General features: G+C 35.9%; 1 protein-coding gene across 1 annotated transcript in view; it reads left to right on the top strand.

The window, feature by feature from the left end:
• Window positions 1-24,396, top strand: part of KCNH7 (potassium voltage-gated channel subfamily H member 7) — a 465,137-nt gene that overhangs the window by 411,647 nt on the left and 29,094 nt on the right. Inside the window, exons 10-12 of the mRNA XM_049712063.1 lie at window positions 12,292-12,544; window positions 15,723-15,928; window positions 17,690-17,789. Of these exons, the coding sequence (XP_049568020.1) occupies window positions 12,292-12,544; window positions 15,723-15,928; window positions 17,690-17,789 (559 nt within the window). The remainder of the gene's footprint in view (window positions 1-12,291; window positions 12,545-15,722; window positions 15,929-17,689; window positions 17,790-24,396) is intronic.

Below are 24,396 nucleotides of genomic sequence, written 5' to 3'. Positions count from 1 at the left end.
TTTTTCTTGGTTTAGACATATTGCTATCCATGGAGTTGAATGTGGATGGAAAAAAATATATAATCATGCCTCTTTCGTGCCAGATATTCCTAAAGAACCTATTTTAGTTTGCATCTTGGGCTCCTATTAGTCAAGTGGGCTACCCCCAGCAGAACTCTACACTCATCTTAGGGACTATCTGATAAGAATCTTCCTCACTTGGGGTCCAGCACCTCATATAGTGCATTTTAATGCCCTGGAGCGATGCTAAATCATTTACATATGTGCTGTAGATGATTTTTCCCACTTTACTGGTCATCTCCTTAGATCAGAGTGCTCTACAATACACACGAAACTGAAACAAATCAGTAGTTAGAAACACCTACCATAGTGGGAGGGAAAACCAAAGACTCAGTCCACACAGGTGTAATTATTGTACTTGAATCATAGAGGTCCATGTCGAGCCATTATCTAGTTTTGACTGTGAGTCACAATATGTGGACGCTGGGAAAATCGGGCCTTAGTAGTGTTTTCTAAGATGGGCGCTTTGGCCCAGATTCTAACTCTGATTTTACCTGCATTATCTATGAGCTGTGCTTAATATTTAACAGTAGGTAAAACCAGCAATGAGGTCAGAGCATTATAATAAAGAGTAGTTAATCAAGATGTTCTTTTCTATGAATTACTTATAACATTTTTGCATAGTTTTTGGTTACTTTTTTCTTCTCATTTTTTAAAATAATTAATTAATTAATTTACTTGTTTATTTTTGGCTGCATTGGGTCTTCGTTGCTGCGCGCGGGCTTTCTCTAGTTGTGGCGAGCGCGGGCTTCTCATTGTGGAGGCTTCTCTTGTTGCGGAGCACAGGCTCTACGCACACGGGCTTCAGTAGTTGTGGCACGCAGGCTCAGTAGTTGTGGCTTGCGGGCTTTAGAGCGCAAGCTCAGTAGTTGTGGCGCACGGGCTTAGTTGCTCCTCGGCATGTGGGATCTTCCCGGACCAGGGATCGAACCCGTGTCCCCTGCATTGGCAGGTGGGTTCTCAACCACTGAGCCACCAGGGAAGCCCTTCTTCTCATTTTTTAAGAACTCTTTATAATTTATAGACAAAGAGTTCATTGACACTTTATCTGTCATCTATATTGCAATTTGTTCCTAATCTCTTTTCAATATGCTGGTTTTGTTTAGGGTATCTTTTGAATTGTAAAGTTTTTTTGTTTTTTAATATCATCCAATTAGTCAACTTTTCTTGTACAGTTCAGAGATCCTGTCCTGTTTTACAAAGGTCTCACTAAACCTATGGATTGTACAAGTAGTTTCCTAGGTTTTAAGTTTTGTTATATGATTTGGAAGAAATTCTGAATATGTTTGACATGTAGTTCTGTAAATTTTCTTCACATGAATAGAAGATAGTACTTTTTCTGTTGATTTTAAATACCACCTGATTTACACATTAAATTATTAGGTATAATTGGAATACTTATCTTTACTCCCAAATTGGCTCTATTTGTCCATTCCTATGGCAATATAATAAAGATTTATACTTAGTGGCTTTATACCATACTTCAATTTCTGACAAGATAGGTCCACTCTTACTAATCTTGTTTTTCTTATTTTGGGGGGCATTTGAGAGTATTTATTCTTCCATATAAAATATATGACTATTTTAACTCATTTACAACAAACTCCATGTTGGGCTTTTGAGACAACCCAAAGATCAGGTTGTCAAATCTGGCACACAAAAATCAGAACTTGTAACCAATATTAAAGTTTACTAATAATTTCAAGAATATATGTAATCATAAGGCATAAGCAAAGCATAGAGATCCTTCTTTGCATATTAGTATGTGTTCTGACTCAGATTTAACATGGGAGGTCCCTAAACTGTGTATGCAATGACATAACACTTAAGCAGAATGTAACATTTTTGGTCATTAAACATTCACATTTTATAGTCTGGAAGTTACATAGCTTACATGACATTTTCCAGAAAGTCATGTCCTATAGGTCTATTGATGACATTAAAACAAATCTGCTTTTGAAAGAACATTAGCCTAACAGTTATTAATAAAGTAAAATAACAATAATAGTAAAATTAATATGAGCTATAATTTAAAGACTCCAAGATCTTAAGAAGATACCAAGTGCTTTTCAAGCCTTCAGATCAGTTTATTCCAGTACAAGCTGCCTTTGAAATTTATTTCTTATGAGTGAGGAATGAACACAGGGATTCACTTTAATGGGAAATTGTTGGTGGATGAGTGGATGGATGTGACTGAATACTTCCCAACTTCTGTATCATCTGTGAAGAAACAGTAGAGAAAAGTCTAGTTCTGGGTAGAAGATAGATAAAAGGCTGCTCATTCTTTAAAGTTGGGCAGCAGGATCTTGATCACACCTACTTCTACCTGAACAGGTTATTAACACCATTCACAGCCAGGTCATGCTGCATTTCCCTGTCGATAGTATATGTTAAAACCAGACAACATTTCTTTTGCAAAACTTCTATGCAACATTACTTTTAGTTAATCTAACATACACTGAATTTTGTCACAGCTTGTTCACTATCCTAATCAAACACAGGGTTTAAATAATGTGAAATAAAATGATCTAAGGTGAAGGTAAAAAAAACACCAAAATCTACTGATGAAAGTTTTGTTTATCATAAGCAATTTAAACTAGACACGTCCTGCCAAAAACACTCCATAGATAGGAGCTGCCCCACACCCTTAGTGTGCTTGCCAGGAGCAGGTCACTAATCTTTGTCATTAGCTGGTCACTTTTCTTTCCCGGTATTCCTCAGCAAGGATAGAGAATGGACTGTATTCCTGTTGCTAACACTTTCCTTTCTATGAATTTTATATTAATTTTTACATAATTTTGAAATTTCAATATTAAATTCTCATCTTTGCCCCACGTTAAAATCATCTGAAATATGTTAAACAAATTTTAGTGCTTCAGACCCACCCTACAACAATTAAACCAGAATTGCTTATAGCTAAGTCAGAGCATCAGTATTTTTATATTTCTATTCTAACATGTAGCCAGGATTGAGAGCCACTGATTTAGATCCTAAAAAATTACATCTCCTTCAACAGGATTTTATAATGTTCTTAGAAATTCTTACCTTTGTTATTAAATTTATTCTTAAATTTATATAGCTTAGTCAAACAAATGAAATATATTACACATTTCCATTTTTACCTGCTTATAAATAATATATAAACTATTTATCTTCCTTATAGCCACCTTAACAAATTATTTGCCTCATTCTTTTTTTGTTTGTTCGATTAACTCTTGGATGTTCTAGGTATGCAATTATATCAGCAACAAAAAGAGATAAATTCATTCTCTTTTTTAAAAAATACTATTTATTTTCTTTATTAGTTCATTAGATTCTCCAGAATAATTTTGAATAGTAATAGCTGACTTTATGAAAATAGCTTCACCATTAACACTAATACTTTAAAAATCTCCTTGCATTCCTCAAATAAATCCTACTTGGTCATAGATTTTTTTGATACTTTGTTGAGTTTATCGTCTAGTAAATTATTTAGAATTTTGCAACTATTTTATAGTGATATTGATCTATAGTTATAAGCTCTTTTTTATTATTTAAATCCACTTTATTGTTATTTACTTTTCCCTTTTTTTTTAACATCTTTATTGGAGTATAATTTCTTTACAGTGGTGTGTTAGTTTCTGCTTTATAACAAAGTGAATCAGCTATACGTATGCATATATCCCCATATCCCCTCCTTCTTGTGTCTGCCTCCCACACTCCCTATCCTACCCCTCTAGGTGGTCACAAAGCACCGAGCTGATCACCCTGTGCTATGCGGCTGCTTCCCACTAGCTATCTATTTTACATTTGGTAGTGTGTATATGTCCATGCCACTCTCTCACTTCGTCCGAGCTTACCCTTCCCCGTCCTTCTGTCCTCAAGTCCATTCTCTACATCTGTGTCCTTATTCCTGGCCTGCCCCTAGGTTCTTCAGAACCTTTTTCTTTTTTTAATTCCATATATATGTGTTAGCATATGGTATTTGTTTTTCTCTTTCTGACTTACTTCACTCTGTATGACAGACTCTAAGTCCATCCACCTCACTACAAATAGCTCAATTTCGTTTCTTTTCATGGCTGAGTAATATTCCATTGTATATATGTGCCACATCTTCTTTATCCATTCATCTGTCGATGGACACTTAGGTTGCTTCCCTGTCCTGGCTATTGTAAATAGTGCTACAATGAACATTGTGGTACATGACTCTTTTTGAATTATGGTTTTCTCAGGGTATATGCCCAGTAGTAGGATTGCTGGGTCGTATTAGATGTACTTCTGATGTATTTGTGGGGAGGAAGGTGATCTCCACGTCTTACTCTTCTGCCATCTTGAAGGTCTCCCTATACACTCTTTAAATGTTAGAAAGAAATCATCTGTTAAGCCATGTGGTCCTGGTGGTTTTAATGGTAGTTCTTTAATCACTAACTCTACTACAGTAATTATTTATTACATTTCTTTCTTAGTCAATATTGGTGATTCATATTTTGTGAAAAATTCATCCATTTCATCTAGGTTTTCAAAGTTGTTACAATATTGCTTGTAGGATTCTCTTTTAATTCATTTATTCAGTCTTTTCTGTATAAGTAGGTACGTCTGCCTTATCATTGCTAAATTTGTATATTTTTGTTCTTTCCTGTAGCAGGCCTTTGAAAGATTCATTGATTTCACTGGATCTTTTTCAAGGAATTAGCCTTTGGATTAATTTATTCTTGCTACTATTCTTTTCATTTTCAGAATTTGCCTTCATTACCCTCTTTTTTATTTCTTTGTATTGTCCTATTATTCTTAACAGTTGTTTTAAGGTTTTTTATTGTTTGAGTCTTTCCTTCTATAATATCTAAGACATTAAGACTATATATTTTCCTTTCAATGCAAGTTTTTCTGTGGTTCCATGGGTTTTGACATGAAATGTTCTCCTTCTGTTGCTTTGTAAATTATTTCTTTTTGGATCCAAAGGTTATCATAGAGTGTGGTTCTTAATTTTCACGTACTTCTGATTTTTTTAGTCACATTTTAATAATTTTTTTTCTTGTTTTTTGGATTACAGTCAGAGTTAAGGGACTTTATAAACTTTTCTACTATTATAAATATTTAAGCACTCACATGTAGTGCAAAAATTATCTATGGTTGCATTTGTTTAAAATGACTCACCTTTATAAAGGTTTTCCAAAACATTTAGCTTTATTTTCGTGGGGATGGGGCAACCCTGCTCTCTTTCTTTACACGTACTTATTTCATTCTTTTATGTGTAGTACGATTGAATTACATAATTTCTTGAACAAGTACAGCTGACATAAATAGGTTTCAGAACATACACTGCTGGTTTGTAACTCAACTGGTAGAAGTAGAAATGTGTAGGGACACAACAATATGTAACATTCAGAGCGTTGGGTAACGAGAATCAACATAGTTTACAGAAGCGGAATCTAATAGGTGGAGGAAGAGAACTACTATTTTGAGAGCTTCTGCTATTTTGCAAAAGTTATATAATTGCTGATACAACCATCAGTTTCCTTAGAAAGCAATTGAATTGCTGTCTAGCCTTAATCTTTCTGAGGAACAAATTCCCTAACTGGTACAAAAAGAAAATGGCATTTATGCTACATTTTTATTCTTTCTTACTTACTGATAAACCAATAAATAAAATGAGTGGGAAACATTTTGTATTTCACCATACTAGTAGCGACTTTTGAAATCCAATCTGATGAACAGCTATGGCAAGTCACAATAGTTGGAAGAATCCTGGAGTAAGTTTGGAGTCTTAATTCTTCCACAAATAAAATCCCTTAATGCACTTATACTTCAGCTTTCACATGAAAAATGGGGAAATCACCATTCTATATTCCTTATATAAAGTTGATAAATCAAAAGAAGATTTGATTTTAAAATATTACACACGAGAAATTTTTTCTGAAATATAAAACTAGATCCAAGTTCAAAATGGTATATCAACTGTGAAGTGGTACTTAAATCACTCTTTTCATCACCTGGCAGATTGCACCTCCCTTTTCCTTACTTTGTAAGCAAGCTCAGATCGTCTACAATCAATCCACTTGTAAAAAAGTATTTGCAAAAATGTCCATTCATCCACTGTGGTTAAATTCTGTCCATCCCCTCCTTCATTCCCTCTCTCAAGTAATTGGGCAGTTGAGGGGAAGGTCCTCAAATTGCTTCTCAGGATGCTGATCCCTCCTGTTACCTTTAGAAACCCTAGTGAGTTCCAAGGTTTTCCCCTGAGGCCGTATTTCAGAAATCCTAATGCATCCTTTTAAGTCAGGTTTTTGCTGATTTAGCAGAAGGCTCCAGAGTTGGAGTAGCAAGAATATGTATGCAAAAGTAATAAATCCCCTCTGCCTGCACATCATCACCCACACTCCAACTCATCCTAGGCCCCGACTGTGTCCTTCTGAAAGCAAAGGAACATCTCATAGTTATGCTGTTAACTGGGGATGGGAACTGCAGGAGAGGGGAGGGGAAGATGCAGGAGGGAGGACTCTGTTTCATTTTTCAAGGAACCTTTACTTGCACCAGAACTTGTTCAGGATTTATGACATTGTTTTCCGTGTCTGTGTGCAGTAAGATTTTGTTATTTTTTTTCCTAAATGATGTAACCATATGATATATGTTGAAAAGTTGCATGTAGAAAATTAGTTATTTTTCCCAAGGCTTATAAAAGCCCTTAGTCATGGATTCTACAGTGCCCTGCTTTGCCAGCACTCTGGCCAGGTACGATGGCCCTATGCAATAAAATAATAAGCCGCATGAAAGTAAAATAAGAAAGTAGATGAAAAAGCAATTTGAGCTTCAGACTAGAGCTATATATATTTATATGTTTAAAACTACTAAAAGAATCTACCTACCTTGATTAGTGGTTAAATGTGTAATTGCCGAGGAAATATGAAAAATATCTGCTTCTTATCACTTAATGATAAACCATAATCATAGAAATAATATAATCTGGGATGACCTCAAAATTATGGAATCCATTAAAGAAGAATATTAACTTCTAGAAACAACAAAAAGCAAGGTTCAGTGTATTTTAAGTGCTAAAGATTTATCAAGCCTAGAGTGCTCACATAGCAAGCAATAATTCTATTAGAATCAAAAATGCTATAAAATATTAAGGTTGTACTCTAGGGCAGAATTTAAGATTTGATATATTTCTTGCATAATCTACTTAATAATCATGCTTGAGGTTTAGTGTTTCATAAGGAATGTTAATTTGTGTTTTGATTAATTTTAATTTGTCAAGATTTACATGTATTTAATGACCCAATGAATTTCCCCAGAAAATTTCCTAATGTCAGTTATCACAGTTACCAAAGCTGTTTCTATGATTAATTTGCTATTTAGGGGAACCATTTGCCACACTCAGATTGTCTTTCTCAATGTGCCCTTTTTAGCGTCTCTTTAGGAATTCTTCCTTCTCTGCAGCTGTGCTAAGTGAAACAAACCAGAAACCATTCATTTCACCATGGTCACCTTTCCAATACTATCTAGATAAGGGGCATCTATTAAAGAATATATTTTGATTTTTTTCAAAAGCAAATACAAAACTTCAAAACACTATGGAAGAGGGTGTTTTTTTGGTAAAAACTCAATTGTTGATGCTCTTCCAACATAACCTAGAAAGTGTACATACCACCAAAAGAGAGTGTTTTGCGATCCAGGCTAAGAAACAGCAAACACTAAATCTGGTATCTTAAATTTGAGGAAGGAATAATAGGGTTTGATAGATGTTTTCTATGGCATAGTTATTTCTATTTTTGCTCTCTCTTTGTATAATTTCTTCAGTTTTACTTTGATTTAATACTTCTGTCCTGTTTTGTGGTTGTTGGGTGCTTCTTGTTTGAATGTCCCTAAACTTTGGGCTCTCTAATGCTAAGTTATGGGATTGATTTCTTTTAATAATCACAAAAAGCACTCCATACTCACTTAAAAGAACAAATGTCTCATTTGTCTTACATAATTTGAGAGTTCCACAGAGTTTTGTCTACCTAAATTCAAGTAAAGGGAAGTTAATCTTACATTTATAAAATATTCAAGTGACTTTATACCATAATTAAGATATGGAATTTTTATCAGCCTTGAAAAAAATGTTCTGGAACTTTCAGGAACTTTAGAAAAGTGAAATTACAGCGTTTTACTCACCTTAAATTAACTGTTCCCTTGAGGGTTCCTTTGAACAACAATTAGTATTGTAAATGTGCATTACAGATGTCCAGATTTGGCCTGAAAATGTGGGAAATTCTGATTAACCCTATAATTTTTTTTAATCTGAGCATTTAGAGGCTTGAGGACCAGGGATATTTTCAGAACATGTTTTATTCATTGCTATGCTCTCATGCTTAGCATACTGCTCGGTATACAGTAGATACTTAATAAATATTTGCTAAAAGAATGAAGACTGCTTTTCCAAGCTGCAGGCCATGAAACGAATTCTGGGTGATGCTCCTTAGTCTTTGAAAACAGGCTAACTCCATAAAACAATGGCTCCAGATGCACAGTGAAAGGTGCTAAGTACCCTCACAGCAGCTCCAGAGCTTGACAAACTAGAAGGTTGTATAGAGGGTAGCAACATGACTATAATAATCATTAAACCAGCTTGTGTCCTGGTTTGTACTTGTGTACTTGGCATAGATAGTCTTTTAGCCAGATCTGCTAGGCCTGGTAAAATGCCACTATCTGAGTGCTGAATGAGGAAGTTCCAAGTTAGGTAATTTAGCAGAGGAACCAAACCTGACAAAAAAGGATTATCCATTGGAAGCAAGAAAGGTAAAATGGCTGGGCCCAATGGAAAGGGGTGCCTTGGATAAATATCCACTTAAACTTACCCTTCTTCCCACTCTTTTCAATCTTCTTCTACCTCTGTTCCAATACAGCTCCCTCTCTTATAACTCCCACTTTAAAATCTCTTTACTTAGGCATAGCCAGATTCCGATGCTGCTAACTTATTTTAGACATCCAAACCTCTGGGCTAGGAAGAGATTCAATTATTAAATCTTAACTTCTATTGAGTTTTACCTGAATGATCTATGTAACTCACTTAAGAAAATTAAGAAAGTCAGTTAAGGGCTAGCACAGGAGAATTACTTAATCTAGACAACTCCTTCATGCTAAGATCTGTGTATCTTCCCCCCATGCAAACAAAGTCCTCTCCATGGAACTCTATGGTACCTCCTATTAGAGGTCGTTCTCTCCAGTGATTGCCACTCCTAATAGGTTGAGTGTTAGGGGCTGACAACATATAGTAAAGACACTTGAGAATGATGTTGAAAAACTTTCTCAAGTGCTCTTAAGGTTTTGTGGATGATTCTAAGAATACTGGAATTCCAAGAACATATTTGTACATTGATTTAGTAACTGACCACTCTCAAAAAGGATTTAAGACAATTCACAGTGAAAACCTAAGTGAAAGTAAACCAAAATATTTAACACAAGTCAGAAACAGGAAACAAAAGTTAGAGAGATGAAAGGAAGAAGAATTCTTAAACTCTCTTGAGGCAATGGAACACAAAATTTAGTGGTGAATTTCCTACTCACCAAAGAGACCAACGAAAAGAACACATTGGGCATGTATCTCTCAATTTCTAGCAAAGAGAATGCAACAGTTATTTAGGAACAATAAATATGTGTGAGAAAAAAAAAAGCAGAAAAAGCTAGAAGTACACTTTTCACTGAACATCTACAATGCACAGGATGATTTACATTCATTATGACATTTAATTGTGGGCACAACCCTGTGAGGTAGATATTATTTTTACAATAAAGGAAACTGAATCTCAAGAAAATTTAATTGACTTGACAAAAGTCACAGCTAGTAAGGGATGGAACTAGGACTTGAGCTCATGCCTATCTGATTCCATAGCTCATATCGCACCCAGAGAAGTGAATAATCCCTACCTCTATCTCATCATCTCATCTGCATCTTCCAATTCAAAGCATGCATACACACACACGCACATGTGCACAATTTTTCCTTCTATAACCAGGCTATATTCAGAAAGTATAATTGAGAAACTTCAGGAAAATGACAGAAAGAACAGCTGTAAGCTCAGTATTCTCATTCCAACTACTATAACGGTAGCAATATCTCCATTTATGTGAAATATAAAATGCCTTTATAGATAAACCCTAAGAGAAAAACAGGCATATCTGTTACTTGGGCTAATGTTCTTTATGTTTTTATCTGTATGGGGACATCTGAGAGTTACACTGAGACCACAATAGTGGGCTTCAGGCAGGAAAAGTAAATCATATGCAGAGAAGCCAGTGAACTGGGGTTTGTTCCTAACATAGCACCTCCAAATAAAGTGGCCCCATTTCAGAAGACAGTGTCCAAACCTAGCTTAACTCTAGTCTAGCATCACGTGCCAAAGAATTGAATGTGATTAGTTCAGACAGGTAGAAGGACCAGCAAACTAGAGGGTTGCTTCCATGAGAGGAGCTGGGTTGTTTGTGATCCCAGCAAAGCGTGGGAAAAGAGTCTCCAACTCCAAAGGCAGAAATGGGCAAAGACAAGTTATCATTCTGGAGAGGTCTCCAGTCTAAGCAGGCAATCGGACCGGTGTCCAGTCATGGAGGTGAAGCCTGAAGGTTACAGTTAAGGGGAGAGGTTTCAGAGGAGTGCCTAGGAACTCAGACAGAGGAGAGCTCCTTTTTTGGGAGTCTGAGCCAGGTAATACAGGAACTTTAAGGTAAAAGTCTGAGTTTCTATGGCTGATTGGAGCTGGATGAGCAGGGTCCTACAATCAACACACTATTTATTGGTAACTTACGACAAATTCCAATATTGCAAAGGCTCTTATTCTCTGGCAAAGAAACACAGATGGATCAAGTGACTTGCACAAGCATCAGCCTGTGGCAAATTCATGACCAGAATTTATATTCTGTGGCTTTTCTTCTAAAACACCCTTGACCCATTTCTGTGGGTGACTCTACAATGAAGGAAATAAGACTGGAAACAGTGGCTGTCATGTTTCAGGTCTCTCATTGATCCTTTTGTATCTCATCACAATCAGTCTGACCAATTGCATCACACAGTGGTCCTGCAGACACAGGACCCCTGTAGTTACTTTAATCTTTAACATAGTAAAAATTGTGAGTTAACTCAAATATGATCTAATTTGAAGTTTCTCTACGGGCCACATGCATTTGAATTATCTGCACAAATAATTTATTATTACTTTTAGCTATAGTGGACAGCAATAAGAAGGTTGACCCAAAAAGGTAGGAAATCCTAAAATTACATTTTTAGGCACTATATAAGGCCTTCTCCCTCTACCAAAGAATATTTAAATGGATCCATTTTTACTGACAGAAGAAAGTCAACCTGAGAATTAAAATTTCTATATGCCACCCAAAATAGCTAAGACACATACAGAAGAGTTGAGTATCCTTGACCCATTGTATACTGGACATTTTTTTTAATAACATAAAATTTTATTCAATTTAAATTGAGTAGCACTCATCACAAGCTATTGTTTAATCTTTTTTTACAAGTTTTAATTTAGTCACTGAATAGGTTGTCAAAACAGTAGAGCTGTTAGGAGGTTTATGTATGCATCGTAACTTCTGGCACAATTTCCATTTCTGAAAACTGAACTACAGTTTTAAAGTACGTTTGCTGTTCTCCTTCCCTTTCTCTATTTTCAGTGCTTATCAAAATATTTAGTACTAATAATGTGCATATGAAACATAAATATTCCAAGTATTGTTAGCTAAGGTCTAACAATATGGTATATGACACTGTCTGGTATATGACACAAATACCGTGGCTATTTCAGAATCATTATTTTTCCTAATTATAACGAAGATGTGTACCAGAGATAGTAGTCCAAATTGACTTGAGATTCCTTCTAAAGGTTGTCTTTCTAGTTGTACCACCTTTCATTAGTTATGTCTTATTAATTGTCACATTGCATTATATCTGTGCACAGTATGGTGCTACATAACAATGCAGGAAATGAGAAGCAGTGTGAAACGTTGTAGGCATTACATTTTAATGAGGCAGCATTTGTGTTGCGTCTGAATGCCTGCAGTTAATTCAGAGAACAAGTATTTGAGTTAAAATTCTGACATGTTCAGCAAAGCAAGTATTCATTAAGGCAGGCGAGGTAGCAGCATTGTAAGAACTCCTTTGTGACATTTACTACACCTGCGGTTCTGTGAACGCGAAATATACTTTATTTCAGGTGGAGGTAACCCTGTGCGCTGGTAGTATGAAACTCTTTCTTTTTTTTTCTTCAGGTCCTAAAGGGTTTCCCAGAATGTTTACAAGCTGACATTTGTCTACATCTCAACCAGACTTTGCTGCAAAACTGCAAAGCCTTTCGAGGGGCAAGTAAAGGTTGCCTTAGAGCTTTGGCAATGAAGTTCAAGACCACCCATGCACCTCCAGGAGATACCCTGGTTCACTGTGGGGACGTCCTCACTGCACTTTATTTCTTATCCAGAGGCTCCATTGAAATCCTCAAAGATGACATTGTGGTAGCTATTCTGGGTGAGTGTTTTAGAATTGGATAGTCACAAATTCAGTTATTAGCTAGTGCAATGCATAGTTTAAAATGATAGAAAAGAGGGCTTTCCTATTTATTTATGAGTACTAAGACTGATGAGTAATATTAAAGCTTTATTTAAAATTCAATTCAAATCAAATTAACCGTGCAGAAAATATGTTTTCTTGACTGTCTCACTTTTTCTCTGGTGTGTAAATGCTTCCATCTTGGCACCTACTTAAGCTTTTGAGGCCAGATATATGAAAATAGTCAGCATTTTCCTTTTCATGTTAGAGGATCTTGGATTCATGCTGAGATCTTATCACCTTAAATAAAATATATACGTAGTAAGCATACTTGCTAGCATGTGCCAATGCCCTGTCGTGAAGTGGGTTTATATGTTGATGAATTTCATCTACTTGCTGTGCACTTTACCTGCTGTGTCCCATCAAACAGAATTATATGAGTCCTTACCTGGATAATATAGGGCTATAAACTTAACACCTAGGGATAAAAGTGGTGAGGAGATGAAAATTAGTAATAAGTTAAACTGGTTTGGGTGCAAAAGAAAGTCCATCTGTCCAATCTGCCTCTTCAAAAATAAATTTAGTCGTTGCGAACTTGTAAGATTTCTTTAGAATATTAGAACAATGGGGAAGAACAAGGGAGCAGAGAGAAACTAGATCAGTTGTTGTCCTCTCATATCCCCTAGCCAGTATGTTTAAGCCTCCGTCTCCCCATGAGAATACCCACCCCCAATGATTGTGAACATGTGCACTTCTTTTTTCCTGCAGATTAAATCTGGTTCTATTTAAATAACAAGCACATAAGTCAGTGATTTCCTTTCCCTTGACTCTTGATGTTAACATCCGAAAGGACAAGGATATTGTCTGTTTTCTTCACTGCTACGCGGAACCAAAATGGGCATAGCACAGGACCCAATACATGAATGAAGATGTTTGAGAGATTCCTATTTATTTTGATAATTTTATTATGAGAGCCTTTTGAAAATTTTTTCAAAATTGACCAGATGCACAATTTGGTTTACGATCCAATAAGCAGGCTAAAAACATATTCTAAATCACTTAGCAGCTAAACAATAAAGTGGGATTTTCACCAGATTTGGCTTTGACAGTTTGCTCTAGTATGTTGCCAGGGAAGGAGCACACATCATTGCATTCCTGATCTTCAAATCAGCCATCCCTAACTTCTACAGGAAGGTAACAAGCCTTGTTGCTTTATAAAATAATAATTTTTTACCTTTTGCTCATTTACAGTCACGTAGCTAATTAAAATACGGAGCTCATGCTGAATTTAGTTCAGAGCTTTTCTCTGATAATATCTATACTGAAGTATCAAAAGTATAAAGAATTTCAAGAGATTCTCCTTTTCTGTCTCCATTTCCATGTAAATCTGCACTTAAAATCCTCAGAAATAGTGATTATTTATTCTATTTTGAAAAGCTAAGTATTTATTTAAACTACAGTTAATGTATTCTCTCCAATGTTAATTTTTCTTATAAAGATATGGCATCTGATTTCTCCCCATTATATTCACATTTAGAATAAGAACATTATAGCATTTTTCTTTTACATGAACATTATTGTTTAAAAGTCTTGGTAGTTTCCATAGTCGGGTATATATGAACTTGTCTACCAAAAACTACAGTAACAGATCCAGGGAGTTTTTTCTAAATCTGAAAAGAAGCTTCAGGATATATGTAAGAAGGTACATTTTACGCTGCCATTGACTACCTTTAAAAGTTATGTAATCAGGGCTTCCCTGGTGGCGCAGTGGTTGAGAGTCTGCCTGCCGATGCAGGGGACACGGGTTCGTGCCCCAATCCGGGAAGATCCCACATGCCGCGAAGCGGCTGGGCCCGTGAGCCATGGCCGCTGAGCCTGCGCGTCCGGAGCCTGTGCTCCACAATGGGAGAGGCCACAACAGTGAGAAGCCCGCGTACCGCAAAAAAAAAAAAAAAAAAAAAAAAAAAAGTTATGTAATCAATAATCCATCAGTAGTTATTACGCATGTATTCCATAGGTATGATTTTTAAGTGCCTTGACATTCACAGACAGAAAAATCTAAGTGGCCGTGACTTTCAGGGAAAATATTGGGAGAAGATGAAATATATCAAGGGTGCAAAGATTATGACTGGAGTCAGAATGCATGGGATTTAGTCATGGCCACTCTCTCCCTCCCTTTACTTCACCCAACTAAGAAGGTGACCTTGACCTAATCCGTTTACTCTCTTTAATCTTCTTTCCATATTCATAAAATTTGGATAATAATTAGTAATTTTTTCATGAGGTTATTTTGGGGATCAAGTGAGATAATACACCTAAGCATTTGACACAGTGCCTGATACCTACTTAGTCCTCAGCGTTTGTTGTTGCTGTCATTATCATCCTCGTCACTGAAGGGCACCTAGGAAAGAGGTGACACGTGGCTAGGCAGAGGGGATGCGGAGGGTGCCCATCAGAAGCCAGACAGTGAAATAACCCCAGGTTTGGCAAAAAAGCAGGAAGGGCACACTTTTAGAAGAAAGGCCATAAGGCCATATAGTAAAAAAGCATGACTGTATTTTTTTTTGAGAAAATGTAACTAGATTTATTAAACAATTGGGCAACCTTATTAAGGGCAAATCCAAAAGTGGTTACTAAAGGAAACAGGGTATGTTCAAATTGTACCCTTAGTCCTCTAAGTGTTAAAAGAGTTCCACCAAAACCCCATGTTTGGCATCACCTCCCAAGACCATCCTGAGATAGAAAGTTTTAAAATTTGACTCTCCACAGCCTTTCCCATATTCCTAGGTTGACAAAATTAGACCACACCTACTATTGGCAAGACTCTTTTCTAGCAATGTGTGGCATAGCAGACTAGAGCCGTGTTTGCTGCATTCCAGATGCTTAGCCAAAGAATCAAAGCAAGGAAGTAATGGGGATTATACCAGGACCAGTGCTCTAAGAGACAAAATTCCGGTCAGTGAACAAACATGACTGGGGCAGCCAGTACGAGGTACTGGAATTTTGCTGCCCAAGTGTCTGTTGCCTGTAGGGTCTTACCTATGAAATTTTTGGTTCAGGGATTGGTCAGTGGTCCCCTTCTACTTTCAGAAGGAAAACATTAAGTTCAGATTCCTTTTATTTCCTTTTTTTCCTTTTCTCCTTTTATCTTTTTTAGGAAAAAATGATATATTTGGAGAAATGGTTCATCTTTATGCCAAACCTGGAAAGTCTAATGCAGATGTAAGAGCTCTCACGTACTGTGACTTGCATAAGATCCAGAGAGAAGACTTGCTAGAGGTTTTGGACATGTATCCTGAGTTTTCTGATCACTTTCTCACAAACCTAGAGTTGACTTTCAACCTAAGGCATGAAAGTGCAAAGGTATATGTTGCCTGCTTACTTTTGTACTCTGACATTTTATTTTATTCTTGGATTGCCCAAATACCTCTGAAAGATCAAGTGGAATAGTGTAGAAAAACTTAAGCAATTGTGAATATTTGAAAGGAAAAGCTAACTTAATATTGGAATTTCTCAATTGTAAAGAAGGAATTCAGTCTAATTTCTTTCAAGTATATTGAATAATTTTAGGTAGTTCAATTAAATTTGACCTTTTAGGAACTCTTGGGTGACATATTTGATTTATAATAGCCTTGGTTTATATTAAGTGTGACAATTATTTGTAATAAATGGGTGATTCTAGTCTATTGAAAATTGCCTAGAAGAGTTTATCTTATAAAGAGGTTAAAATATTCTCTCAGCTATTATTTACACCATAAACTGTTTACCGATATCTTTTCAATAATTATGAAGAAGTTAAACTCTTAAAATTTAGGCCCATATTTAACACAATTTCTAAATTGCAGAAGTATAAATTAATCAGGCTTATACCTGAGTCAAAATTAATGCTACAGAATGAAGAACATTTACTCTACTAGAAATAATATTTTAAATAATTCTACATATGATTTCACCTAGGATGAATTTTGAGAGTGTAACCCTTATATCCCTCACCTTCTTCCACTATGAAAATGTTTCCTTATGACCTACGAGTATTCTAAGAATATAGACTTTATCTTGCAGCCCACAATTTATTACTAGGTTATTCCTCCATCCCCTTCCCCCCAAACCTCATAACCCCAACTCCAATTCTAAATACTTTTTTGTCAGAAACCAAATGTTTTGACACTTGCCAGTGTATTTTAATGCTAACAAATAAAAGATCCTCAAGTCAAGAGTTAGGTAAAACGGGGTATATTTCATTCTCCCTGGAGTTACAGTCATTCCCAGGGTGCTGTGAGAGACAAAGATTTTAAGGTCACAAGAGTACCATTCGATAACCTGAAGCACCAGCTCAGATAGTTACTTCTTTTCAAAAAGCTGAAAAGTTGAAAAATAATTAGGTGGTAAGAGGTTCGTTACCAAGAGTATATTCTTTTTATAATGATTTTAATTCAGAATTCTATCAAATTGCAGTTTGAGATCACCAACCTCATTCTTACTTTGCTTTTAAAAACAACAGGCATCTACCTCAGATAACTTATTTACATAAAAAGTTTAGGCAGCAACCAAAAAAATATTTGGAAACTTCCAGTTTTGTTTACAAGAGAGGGATGAAGGAGGAATGGGGAACAAAGTAATCAAGGGTTCAGAGCATAGTGTTTATTGAATTCAACCTTATATTTATTCTTGTGAAATTTAACCTTGCCATCATTACCATGTAATTTAAACATCATAGCTAATTATAATTAGTTTACACTTTTTTCTCTGCAGTAATGCAGATTCTGCAATTTTTTAAATTATTATTATTTTTATTTTAACTTTACCAAGTTACATGAAATATATTCCACATGAAGGAATATGTTGTCTCTAAATGTTGACAACATCATCCCCAAACATTTCTGATAAATAACTTCTACAACTCTGATTTCCCCATTAGGTGGAGAAACTACTAGGATTATTCTAGCAGACTATTTTATAATTTAGAGAAAACCATTAAGCAAAGTATTGTAGCTATCTGCCTGCAATCTAATAATTAAGTCTCAAAGTGGTTGAAATAATATGAAATAGTAAAGAGTTTACTGATGATACATTGTGTTCAAATTGAATAATCTTCCATTTTATCTTCACGTTCCATTAACAAAGGCTGATCTCTTATTACAATCCCAGTCCATGAATGATTCTGAAGGAGACAACTGTAAACTACGCAGAAGGAGATTGTCATTTGATAGTGAAGGAGAGAAAGGTAATTCATTCTTTTCTAAAATTTAAATGCAGAACATGTGGTTATCAGTTCTCCTTACTTAAATGCTCATTATACTTCTGATTTCAAGGATGAACTTTATTCAGATTTTAAGAAGGCAAATCCTTTGCTTTTTTCAGTAGCTAATGATATGGTTTCTGATTGATAGCTCTCAACAGTGTTTCTCAAGACCTGATCCTAGGCCCTCTTCTTTTCTTATTCTATGTCATACTCTTTCCCCGAGTAATCTCATTTATACCCATAGTTTAATTATATTTTCACGTAGGAGATGTACATATTTATATCTTAATTCCAGATCATCTGAGCTTCAGTCTCATATATCCAAATGCCTATTAAGCCATCTACTTGAAATCGCAAGGGCAGCTCAAACTCAACATTTCTTAAATTGAAATCATGATGTCCCACTGGAAACCTATCTCTCCATCAATTGCCGTGTCTCTAAATGGCATCACCATTCTATAAACTGCACAAAACAGATCTATCTAGGAACCAACCATCTCTCAACCTCTTCATCCACCCTGGTAACAAGTCTTGTTAGTGGCACCTGCAACACATCCATTTACTCTTCAAACTAGGTCTCTATTGTTTCACTTTTCTCCGTCTTCAGAGCCACAACTCTGGACCAAGCTACCATAATACTGAAACACATTTCAACTCACCTTCCCAACTTGCCCTCTGTCATCTATTCTCCACACTGGACCACTGGTGATTTTTTTTTTTTTTCCTAAATGCAGGTATGTTTATGTCACCCACATATTTAAATCCCTTTAAAGACTTCCCATTCCCTAAATTCTCCATAGGGTAGGTTTATGCCTACTTCTTCAGTCTTATCTCATACCATCCTTTCCTTCACTACCCTAACCTGGCCTTCCCCATCAGCTCCTCTCTTTTGCAGCATTTATTCCAGCTGTACTTCCATATGATTTGCATCATCATTTAATCAGTGATATCTGCCTGTAGATCACAAGCCCCATGGGAAATATTTAGTCACCTGAAGCTTCAGTGCTTGCCTCACAGCAGGTCTTCAACAAATACTTGTTGAAAGAATGACTGAGTTAATGAACTAGCATTTGAGCATTTTCCATATGATTCTTTTCCTCCTTTTGCCTTCTTAATCCAAGTTCTTTCTTGGCCCTCTTCCCTCTGGATTCTCTCCCAAGGGGAGAGAATCTACTAGCTTTAACTTGCCCTATATTTCAAATGAACTCAGCTACCCTCTCTTTCACGTACATCATTTTTGTGTTTTTGCTTATATCCTTTCCTTGATTGGAATTTACTTCCCTATCCTCAAACACACACACACACTCACACACAACTATACCACACCACTTTTTCATCCGTTAAATTACATTTTTTTGTCAAGGTTAATCTTCAGTGATATTCAGTGTGAACTCTTTCTTGATTTCCTCAAAAATATAGGTTTTCTTTCTTTCCTGAATTCCTAAGCCACTTCCCCGTTGTTATACGGATGGTCCTTGACTTACGATGAAACAATTTGTGATTTTTTCACTTTACAATGGTGTGGAAACAATACACATTTAGAAGAAACCATACTTCAAATTTTGAATTTTGATCGTTTCCCAGCTAGCAATACGCTGTGACGCTCCCTTGTGATGCTGGGCAGCGCCACTCCCAGTCAGCCACATGGTCAAGAGGGAAACAGCCAGTACACTTACAACCATTTTGTTTTTCACTTTCAGTGCAGTATTCAATAAAGTACATGAGATATTCAACAGTTTATTGTAAAATAAGCTTTTGTTAGATGATTTTGCCCAACCATAGACGAATGTAAGTGTTCTGAGCATGTTTAAGGTAGATTAGGTTAAGCTATGATGTTCAGTATGTTAGATGTATTAAATGCATTTTCAACTTATGATATTTTCAACTTACAATGGGTTTATTGGGCTGTAACCCCATTGTAAATCAAGGAAGATCTTTATTTTCAAAATCTGCCCTGTACAGTGGTTATTGGTACATTTGTCCTTTTTCTCTATCAAACTGCAGATTCTTTTAGCAAATCATGGTTGATAAATATCTGTTGAATTGGGCTAACTGTTGACTCCTCTGGCTGATTGCAGAACAATAAACCATTCACAGATAGTGATAATTTATTACTGCAATGTCCTTCATTATTCTCCTAGTGACTTCTTCTAAAATCAGAACCATAACCGTCAAGCTGTTCTTCTGTCAACTTAATCTAAATCCCTTATCCTGAAGTTAATCTCAAATTTTGATCTCACTAGAAATGAAGAACAGCTTGACGATATTGTCTATATAATAATGTCCCCCATACAGTTGAAGATTTATTAAATCTCCTTTCAATCTTGTTTAGTTTCTTCATTCTCAAGCTAAATAACTTAACGTTTTTATCTCCTGACAGGGCCCTGAGTGCGTCACAATTTATATTGTGCTCATGCACGTAGACATTTCTATTGATTCTGAAAACTTTTCCTTTAATCACAGGCTTAGTCTATAAGACCCATTTTATATAAAGTGTTGATGGTAAGGGATTTGCCTGCCTGTAGCTCTTTGAAGTTTCCTGGTGTGTCAGTGAGTAAGCACTTTTTGGTCAACATGAAAACACAATTAACTCCAGTTATCCAGAGCCTGAGAGCCTATTCCAGTCTTCAGGACTCCATGGTGCAATAGGCAAGTTTAAAATTTGCTGAAAGCAATTTAATCCCAATCACCCCAATCTAAAGATCTGAAAGGGCCGCTCATTCTATATTTCTTGATATAGAATCAATATCTGGGAGGAAAATGCATATAAGTAAGTATAAAGAGCAGAGAACTTTCAGAAGATAATTGATACTAAATGATATGGAGGGTACATAAACTAAAAGCTGCCCATGAAATGTATTGATTACTTTAGAGTTGGTTTACTGCTCATTTGAAACAATACCTTGAGGGCAGATATCCAAGAGTGCTGATGACTGTGAATTAATCAGCAGAAGCATCAAGAACCAGAGGGAAGAACACGTGATTAGCCATTGGAGACAGACAGAGGTTGAGTCTTACAATTACCACTCACGACCTACTCAATACAACAGTGGAACTCTTCAGGCTTCAACTCTCACCTGCACAGCACCCCCCATCATGTCTACCACGTGGTGCTAAGGAGCTTACATTCAAAAAGAGATATTAAAAATGAAAAGATATATATAGAACCTCTGCAAGTTGACTTGAACTAAATAGAAGCTTAACGTATCGGATCACTTCTCTCCTAAAATGCATTTGTAGATGAAAGTGGTTTGTCCTCATAGGCTGCACATTTCTTTTAAGAATATAAACTCAGTTCCTGACAAGTAAGAGTTGTCAGTTCAGGTCCAAATTTGAGGACACCTTGTATTTTTTTGAAGATATATTCAAGAAGTTCTCTTTCCTTCCTAAAATTCTGGCATGGAGGTACCCAGGACCTCCCCGAACTGACTATGATCATTGTAGGGGGAGATGTTATAGTTCCTGAGAGGGAAGTAAAATGTTATTTTTACAGAAAGTGAAGAATAAAAATGTATCTTCAATGACTTCCTTAGTGATCACAAGCATTGGCAAAATAGTTGGACAGAACAGAAATAAATGTGGTATAACCGTTTGGAACATGTTGAAAAATAGTCTCTAACTGGTCTTCAGAGTTGGATTGTACTTACTTCAGAGTGTGTCAGTGTGGTTTATTGGGTTATGGGAATACTTCTTTTAAAATTTTGTGATGTGGAGCTAAGATCCCACAAGCTGTGCGGCACAGCCAAAATAAAATAAAATAAAATTTTATGTTGTGTATATTTTATAATATACATAAATTTTAGTACAATAGCATGTAAAATGGCACATGAGATACACACACAAGCATATATATATATTTTACTGATAGCACTTTTGTGACCAAATATTTGGAATATTCTGCTCAACTTTTTCTATGAACGGAAAATGCAATATCAAAGTAGCTACTAATGGCTGACTTAGGGAGACGGTGACCTTTTGAGAGAGAATAATGCAATGAGAACAGCAATTAACAGGCCTCCACAGAAAACAGAAAAAAAATTAAAATGTGCTAAAGCTATGACTGTACCAACCAAAGGGATGGAAATTAAGGTGAAAAAATGTTCAGCATCTTCTTTACTTTGGATTTAGATAGTGCCACACATTTCATTAAAAAACAGGAACCCATTTTAAGAGATATACACATCCTAAGAGCAATTTTCTCATTTCCCTACCCATGTAATTTTTATTGAAATGGGCACTTCTGTATATATCAACTGGTAAAATCTAGTGTTCCAGAAAATGAGTGGAAAGAGGTCTTGAACTCATCATACCTGTGTTTCAAAGAATAGCAATAAAGCTTATCTCCTTGTAATGTTGGTTTAGTGATTTCACATTGCCATCCAAAAGTCAGTAAAGTTTTGAAAGTGTTTCTCCAAAATAAATAACTTCTGTGAAAGTTATTGAAGTTAGGAGTAAATATATACACTGTTAAACTTGTTTTTACAGAATATAGGTGGGTCAAATTCTAATTTTATTAAGTTTATAAATATATTGCTATTATACTTTGGCATCTCTTTGGAATATCTTCTCCAATAATAAATAATGATTAGCTTTTGTTATCCATTTCAGTAATACATAAATGTATCTTTATTTTAATTTTTAAGATAAATTCTTTAACTTTATTTATATAGAAAAATGACTCTAATCCACTTTCAACTTTCTTTGATGCTAGAGAAGAACTAAAGTACTTGAGATCAAATGAAGAAATTTATTTTGGACTCCAATTTTCCAATGAAATAAATGTTTTTTAATGCATTCGGCTGGAAAATGCTCAACTCATCTCAAAATCGTTACCAGTAGGAAATCTTAAACGCGAATGCTGAGAGAGTACATTAAATGCCTCTCTTTTACCAAAAGTTGGGTCCACCTGTTGGGTCTGACAAATAAAAATGATAAATCACCTGAGAGAAAGACTCCATAAATAATGGAGAGAGCACAAGCATTTGTTCCCAGATTGTTTGAAATGTAAGAATTTTATATAATCATTCTTAAGATGGATGGGTCAACCACTCCATCAGGACATTCGTTCCGTGCTCTTCAATCCATCCTGAACACAGAGAGACACCTACAAGACAATTCACAACTGCTTTAGAATTGGATCCTGTGAGGAAAGGGGAGGAGGTGAACTGTCAGCCTACAGAAACAAGGGATTTTTTTAAAAGTTTTCAGTCATCTAAATCAGAAAAATTCGAGGCTTAATTAAATAGGCAGGGTTTTTTTCCTTTGTAAAACGATGGTAACAGGAATGATTATACAGTCTCATTTCTAGCAAAAGGGAAAATGTGAAAACTACTCAGATTACTATTCGGAATACTATTTCTACATAGCATTTAAGAAAACAACATTAAGAAATAATAATAATAAAATAGCAGGGCTTCCCTTGTGGCGCAGTGGTTGAGAGTCTGCCTGCCGATTCAGGGGACACGGGTTCGTGCCCCGGTCCAGGAAGATCCCACATGCCGCAGAGCGGCTGGGCCCGTGAGCCATGGCCGCTGAGCTTGCGCGTCCGGAGCCTGTGCTCCGCAACGGGAGAGGCCCGCATACCGCAAATAAATAAATAAAATAAAATAAAATAGCATTAAGAATAACATTAAGGAAAATAGTACCTAATGCTACTTAATGTCTATTAAATAATCCAGTTTAACCAGAAATGGAACAAGCCATCAAAATCTAGAGGTACCTGGAGGCCAATTATAATGCATTTCAGCCCAATATCATGTATTCCATTAGCCAACCTCCAGCCTAAGCCTGAGCAGTTTCCATTTTTAATCCACAAATAGATTGTCATTTCAACTGTCATTTTAAATGATCAGATTTGAAGCTTTGATTTACCTAGTATGGAATAGAAAAATGTTGCAGTTGGGCTGCATCAGAGAAACCGTTCACACGGCCTGAGTTCCAAAACGCAGTTGGCTGTTGATCCAGTGGCAATGAACACAGAAGTAAATGTGGAGTCATTTCCCCTCTGTATTAGAAAAAATTCAAGGATATCAAACGTCTTCTTCTTTCATGATCCTACTTTTACCTGCAATTCTTGCTAAAGGATTTAGATGCCATGTGTATGAAATAATTTGTTCCGGTTCACTAGAGAACTAAAGAATAATCCCTCATTCACCACATTTTGTGAACACATGTCCCGAGTTGAAATCTACAGGTTATAATTCAGTTTAACAATATATGTTGGCTGATGAATTTGTGCCTAAGCATCCAAAATCAAGCCATAATTTAGTAAACTAAGACCAAGGCCCATGTGGTAGGTGGGACAGAACATTTTACTATGTATGAGGATTTACAAATCTACAGAGAACTCCCAAGGTCTTTCAAGCCAAACAGGCGAAGTGATTTAATGATGTGTGATGTCCATTCATTACAAATATCCATGTTAGCATTATCCTTACTTATATCAGAGACATATGAGTTCGATGTTAATTCAGTTTACATTTGATTCTGCTGGAAAAGATTCCACGAAAGTGTTTAAAAGAAAAGCATTTTGGGGAAGATGAGAAGCCTTTGTTGGTTCAAATTCCATTGGTGCCCAAACTGCACAAAA

This window comes from Orcinus orca, chromosome 7, assembly GCF_937001465.1.
Source record: "Orcinus orca chromosome 7, mOrcOrc1.1, whole genome shotgun sequence".
Classification (NCBI taxonomy): Eukaryota; Metazoa; Chordata; class Mammalia; order Artiodactyla; family Delphinidae; genus Orcinus; species Orcinus orca.
Note: the sequence above shows the minus strand (reverse complement) of the source record. Positions and strands in the feature narration are given on the sequence as shown.